Source organism: Lates calcarifer, linkage group LG23 (assembly GCF_001640805.2).
Source record: "Lates calcarifer isolate ASB-BC8 linkage group LG23, TLL_Latcal_v3, whole genome shotgun sequence".
NCBI classification, from domain to species: domain Eukaryota; kingdom Metazoa; phylum Chordata; class Actinopteri; family Centropomidae; genus Lates; species Lates calcarifer.
Window position 1 is genome coordinate 4,973,029 of NC_066855.1, and position 6,728 is coordinate 4,979,756.

Here is a 6,728-nt window from a genome sequence, read left to right on the forward strand (position 1 = left end):
AGGGATTTGGGAAATACTCCATACACTGAAGCTGCATTTCATATTTTCAGAGACCCCCCCCCCCCACAGGGAAACCATGCATGTTTCAACTCTGGTGGAGTTAAAGTAGGTTCAGAAATCAACTGTTCCACAACAGTTGCACTGAATATGTTTCTATTAAGCAGCAGTGAAAACAAGGCCAATATCCTAGATTCCAACTGTTTTCTTAGTCTTAGACACTCACAATTGGTGCGAGTGACTCTGCAGCGAAATTCCTTTAGAAATCAGGCCTAAATCACTGTTAAATGAAGCTGACGGCCAGAAATGTTAAGCGGACATGTAGCCATTGCAGTCTCCATATCGCATGTCTTGTTTTCATTTCCACACTCAAAAACAGGAAACTGAATTTTCATGAGAATGACCGTTCAATGTTGACAGGAGAGGAGATGTGTGTCTGACCCAAACGCTCCCAAAACAATTAAAGATACACCAGCGACCCCTTCTGGACTTCTAGTGCAACCACAGCTGCTTTACAGGGAAGTTCAACACTGAACCAAACAGGAACCACTGCTGCACTACTCTTTGAGGATTGGACACTTGCAGGTTTCACCTTTTCACAACAGCAAAAGCAGAGACTGTAAATGATGTCGCGACCTGAGGTAAAAAAGAAAAAGAAAAAAAAAAGATTAGTGATACATCAGAAAAAATTCACACAATGTGTAGCTGAAACATTTTTTTTTTCTTATTTCTCATCTTGTTAATCATCTAGTGATGAGTCAGATTTAAATTGGGAACCACTGTGATAGAGAAACACAGACAGAGGGAACATACATTTACGTATGTGAAACTGTTACTCACATAATATTCTTTCTGGATTTTTGTTCACATATTTGCACAAGTCTGGCGGAAAAAGGCAAAAACAGTCAATTTCTTCATTTTTTCTGACGCCCTCAGGTATTGCATGAATCTCTAAAATTTTAGGTCTGGATGCCTTCTCCTTTTACCTTAATACTCTTCCAAAGGAGACAGACTACATCATACCTGAACTGAGAAACCTTAGACATCTTAATAATGAATAAGTGTGGTTTTTGATATTTTTTATTAGTAGTGAAAGGAAGTGGAATACAGAAAATCCTAAATGGCAAATAACAATCTGAGAAACAGCACACTATTAATTTAATCTCATGGAGCCTGAAGAAGAAAAAACATCATTTCACACTGCAAATATAGAATTACAGACTGTGGCAGCAAATGGCTGCGTGAATGACTTTTTATCCATCGTTGTTCTTATTTCCTGCAAAAAGAAACAATGCGATGGGTCTGTTTTCTTTAGATGCTTTGAATTTGAAAAGTCTAAATATAGACTAGAATGATGGCAGTGTTGTAGGAGGAAGTCCCATGAGTGTGTTTACCTGGGCAGTGTGTCACTGTAGGGATCACTACGAGGAGGAGAAACAGTGAGTCATCAGCTAAAGCAACATAATAATAGAAACAATGATGATGAATGCAGGTAATGACAATCTGTAGGTGTGTGAGTGAAGGATGAGAATCAGTGGGTGGGGGTCTTACTGCTGAGCCATGATGAGGGGGATGCTGGGGCTGTCAGACTGCAGGGGTGGAGCTGTCTCCCCGGTCCGGCTGTTGAACATGGGCAGCGTGGACAGAGGCGGAGGAACACCTCGGTTTCCGGCCATGTTCCTCAGCTCATCAGTGTTCCCGTGAATGGTGTGGTGGTGGTACAGCTGAATTCTGCAGCGAACAGGACATCACACACTGTTTTCTGTTTTCTCTTTAGTAAATGTGCTTAGTAATATTCTACCACTGATTTCTGCAAAAATATTTTCATGCAGAGAACAGTGAAAAACTCAAGGTACTTACTGGTTGGTCCTTGCATTCCTTTTTGCACTAAAAAAATAAAAATAAAAATAACCATTAACAGGGATAAAAGCCTATTTTTTTTAAAGGTATAGCTCACCAACATAAGGGTGGCTGCATAAAATTCTGCTATGGACAGGTGGGGAAAATGTAATTTGGCGAACTGACCCTTTATGATAATGACATTAAAGATCAGTTTTCTTTTAGAGAACAGATACATACACTCCCTCTCGTCTGCCATACATGATGTAGGCCAGCAGCAGACACAGGACGATGGCGAGGATCAGGGGCACAATCACTGTCACGATGTAGTCCGGGAAATAGTCTCTGCTTGGGGGAGACTCAGGAGGGTCGAAGTCACCTCCAGCCTCCAGTATCCCCGAGCCAACGGTGGGAGCCGGCGGGGTCGGCTCCTGCTTTGTCAGATCGAACTGCAGGGAGAAAGTTTCTCTTCTGTTAGTGGTAACTGTGAGACACATAGCCACAGGTGATGGGACTGTTACTGTGCTGTGGTGTTTCAGCATCACATGTAAGTCTCTACACAAATGCTGCATGCTCATTCAGATATATCATGTGTTCATTTCCATTCAAAACAAATTCACATGTCTCACCAGCTCCGTCTTGCACCAGGTGATACAGTTGCTGGGGATGCTGCAGAAGTTACAGCCTCCAGGGACTTTGACTTTGGCCCCTGCTGTGCACTGCCTCTGGTACTCTGGTGTCAGCACCCTCAGGAGGCAGTCTGAGAAATACTGCTCAGACCCCACCTTCACATACACACTACCACAAAACAGAATGTAATAAACATGGTTATTCCAAAGCTAAAACTTACACCAAGGTGTGCACAAATCTGTTTGTTTACCCTTCAAAGTGCCCTGCGAGAGGGAGGGGAACTCTGCCGCCGCGGTCGAGGGCATTGGTGATATTGATAATTTCCAAAGCCTCTGTGTCCCACAGCTTCTGTAAGTCCTGCTTTATCTCGTCCTGAACAGAAGAGGGCAGCACCTTCTCAATCTCCCTCAGCTTGATGAAGACCTCAGCCTGATAGGGCAGCATCTTCTCTGTGAGTGACAGCAGCAATGGACAACATGTTAACTGCACTTACTACATTTTCATCCGTCATTTAAACTCATTCATTATTACCATTACTGTGCTATGTATTTGTGATGACATTTAAATCACACATACCTGCAACAATTTTGATTACAATAATCTGTCTGGCTGTTTCATAGCTCTGCTTGTTGATGGCATAGACCTATCAGAAAAAGAACAACAGTTTGTTACCAGCATAGTTATCCTCAAATATTATGGCACTACTGGTTTGTGATGCTTAGAGTATTTCAGGAAATATTTCACCTCGGCTAAGTGTACTTTTACTTCCCATCAACCTTCCTTATCTACTTCTGCATCCTAAACATCCTCTGTGAATACTCTGAGCATGTTTTATTTACACTTACATGACTTTATTTATATATTATGTAGAGACAAGCTCAGAAAACCAGCCCAAAGTGCTGATGTGGGACTTTCACACGCTATCTAATTAATATCTTTAGACTGTAAACATTTTTTGAAAGTAATGCTTAGAACAGTGAATTATTAATTTTGGACATGGACTTTGAAATCAAATCAACTTTAATGTAAAAACTTCAACTGTTCCAAATAATATTTTGAGTGATTATAACTTGATTTGTACATTTTCACCAGTCATTGTCATCTTTCAAATATTTTGGGTTCCGGGCAGCTTTATATTTTAACTGACAAAATGAGAAGTCACATTTATGGCTGAGTTTGTGCTGATACGGTGCATGTGGAGGACAAAGGTAAAAATGAATGCATAGAAAGTCAGAAATAGGCTGTCAATATGGGGAGTGTTTTGAATCCGAGGTACAGCTGTAATCTGTGGTTACACTCAAATGAAGCATGTTTGCAAGCTATAATTCATTCTGTTTGATTGAGACCAAAGTGACACTTCAGAAATGTGTATCCCCTCTTCTTCAAAGATATGTTTTTTCCCTGAATTTTTAATGTTGGTTCAAGATAGCAACTCTAGAGAGAAACCCAAGCTTTTGTCTCTGGGGGTTTGACAACAAAACCTGACATCTGCTACTGATGTTTCAGACTGCTGTATATTTTTTTTTTCAGATTTGCCTCCACTGTAGCTGCACTGGATTCTTTTCTATGTTTGGCCCATTATTTACAGGAAGAGAAAAATGTGAGAATATACTAAAACTAAGCAGTAAAGATAAGACCTGAAATGTAATGTGCAGCATTCTGATGATATAAAGTGTTTCAGGGTTGTGCCACCGTTGGTACAAATGATGACTTTGTACCTCAATTATGCTTTTTCCTGGAGATGTCGGCGTGCCATAAAGGAAGCCGTTATCATAGGGGTGCCGTTGGGTGAAGCGCAACCACTCTGGGAGGTCTGGGTATTTCTGTCTGTTGCACTTAAAAGTCATGGGGTCATCCTGTAGGCGTCCTGCATTATAACATGCAAAAAGAGGAGTAGAGAAATAGACACATACAAGAAAAAATATACCTTACAATTTTGTTAAATCATGACAAAGGCGAATTAATGATTCAGGCTCTTACGGTAGAGTTTTGACGAAGGTTCAAAGTCACTCTGGAAAGTCTCTCTCATCAGCTCATATGTAAAAAACTTCCCAACAGGAATGGTAAATTTGATCTCTGCATTGGCCCCGAACAAACTGACAGCACAAACTGCGTTGGAAGTGTGGGGGAAAAAAAAACATCAAAAGATGAATGTGAAAGATCAAAACTGACAAAGAAATCCCTTAAACCTGACTTTAAAAAGTGAAAATACACAACCTCTAATGATGTAGTCTAATAGTGAGGCCTGTAGTCCTGCACAGCTGGCACCAGGACAAAATGTTTACACAAAAGAAACACAGAGCTGATACTATAGCAGGACGAAGGCTAATAGTGTTGTCATATCACATGAAGTTGGATAATTTGGGGAATAAACTTGCCTGTTAAGAAGAAGACCCAGCTCCCGCAGCCTGCCATCTTGTTTTGACTTTTGATTGACAGAGCCAAGTGGAGAGGGGCTTGGTCACAGCTAAAGACTTGTCAGGGCTATTTTTGCTTCACTCACCTAATAACATCCGGCAGGGTGTCTGTGAGTCTGGGAGTGTGAGACTGTGGGGAGCTGCATTATTCCTGCTGGCTATAATATCTGGTGATTTATTTGACAGATGGAATTAGTAGTTACCTTACAAATCAACATTTCTACATACAAAACATATGAAGGAGTAAAATATGATGCTTTGTTATAGAATTAACTGCCAACAGTTTGTACAATTAGCTAGAATTAAAACTATTAGTTGATTAAATTGATTTGATAAATTGATTGAACAGTAACTATTTTGATAATTTTTCCATGTAAAAATGCCAGAAATGTTATGGCTTTTGCCTCTTGTGTGTAACAATTTCCTGCTGTATCCTTGCAATTACTTTAGTAATTGTAATCTATTTGAAATTATTTTGAGTTTTGGACAAAAGAAGTATTGTGAAGGTGACACTTTGGGGGGTTGTGTAATGATGACTATGACAAGCAGTTCTTACTATTTTTTCAGAATTTCTACAAAGCAAATAATCAATCAATTTTAAAATTCTATAATAGTATAGTAGTACAGTATAGTATAGTAATAGTAATAGTAGTAATAGTATCATATATGATAGTATAACACTCACTAGGAGCATTTCTCTATTATACTTTAAGTACATTTTCCTGTGTATACCTACCTACAAACTTTTACTTAACATTCTGAATGTGGGACAACTTGTAATGGAGTGGCTCTGAGTGTAGCGGCTATGTGACTGAATACTTCCACCATTAGTTTCTTTTAGATCTTGCCTTAAAACACCAAAATAGCACTTAAAGGTGAGTAACTTGTCTTGTGTCTGTAGATATCATACTTTTTAAACTTTATATATCGAGGGAATCATTTTACTCTCTCTTTACTATAAAGATAAGAAATCCCATTCAACAGAAAAACTTAATTTATTCACTCTAATATTTCCTCCAGACTCATTTTGCTATGCTAAAGCCACAGTCACACACTAATAACACTTTCACGGAAAAGCTAGATGGCACTACTGCCTCACTGAAAAGTGATGTATATCCTGTTTGACAGCACCTCAGTCTTTTCAGGCAGTGCTCCTCTGGTCATGTCCTTCAGATTATACCCTCACCGCTGTGAGACAGAGTGGTTACCCCGGTAAAAGGGAAACTGGCTGACAGTTTGGGAAACATGAAAAGTCTCACATGTTGTTCTTTCCTATGTGTGAGACAGCTGCATGAACGTGTTGGCCTTGTAAGTGAACAGGCCCCCGTAGATATTTAGAAACCGAGACGGCGTGGGTAGAGTGAAAACCAGCTCTCACCAGAGAGGGGAAGCGCTTTGTCTACCTACTGTGATAATATTTAATGTATCTATCAGCACAGATGCAGAATGCAGGAAGCAACAATGTGGCCTGCGAATAACGGATGTGTTATTGGCCAAGGAGGTTTGACGTGAGTGAGCTTTTACTGGGTCCTAATGCGAGTCGATTCTCTGACCAGCCACAGCTACCTCCGTTTGATTTTTCCAGGGATGGGGGACTCACAGACCGTGATTTTTACTTCCCCCAAGAGAACAGTGCTAACAGGGTTACCACCTCTCATGTGCCCAATGTGTTCATTTCATTTTATTTTAATTTGGAAGCCATTAGCTCATTATGAGTAAATGGCAGTTGTTAATATTTTTAAACACAGTTGGGAGTGATGGCTCAAATTTGTATTTACTCCAACTACTTACAGCAATTTATCCATTACTTTTACCTATTTCAACTATTTATCCTCTACTTCAAAC

The 6,728-nt window shown here is 39.9% G+C and overlaps 1 protein-coding gene across 1 annotated transcript; it reads right to left on the bottom strand.

Annotated features, from left to right (window-relative positions):
• Positions 1-1,061: 1,061 nt before the first annotated feature.
• sgca (sarcoglycan, alpha) lies at positions 1,062-4,993 on the bottom strand. Its single transcript, XM_018666254.2, has 11 exons — positions 4,845-4,993; positions 4,447-4,575; positions 4,185-4,333; positions 3,043-3,109; positions 2,717-2,915; positions 2,466-2,634; positions 2,077-2,285; positions 1,858-1,884; positions 1,549-1,728; positions 1,392-1,418; positions 1,062-1,273 (listed from the first exon to the last, which is right to left on the bottom strand). The coding sequence occupies exons 1-11, from the start codon at positions 4,879-4,881 to the stop codon at positions 1,267-1,269; spliced, it is 1,200 nt and encodes a 399-aa protein (XP_018521770.1). The 5' UTR covers positions 4,882-4,993; the 3' UTR covers positions 1,062-1,266.
• Between the last annotated feature and the right edge of the window lie 1,735 nt (positions 4,994-6,728).

Bases quoted from the DNA above. Each gene is read 5' to 3' on its own strand.
- sgca (XM_018666254.2), bottom strand. From the start codon at position 4,881: ATGGCAGGCTGCGGGAGCTGGGTCTTCTTCTTAACAG. The intron at 2,916-3,042 runs GTATGTGTGATT...TGTCACTCACAG, and splicing joins TGTAATCAAAATTGTTGCAG to AGAAGATGCTGCCCTATCAG. The intron at 1,729-1,857 runs GTAAGTACCTTG...TGTTCGCTGCAG, and splicing joins AGGAATGCAAGGACCAACCA to AATTCAGCTGTACCACCACC.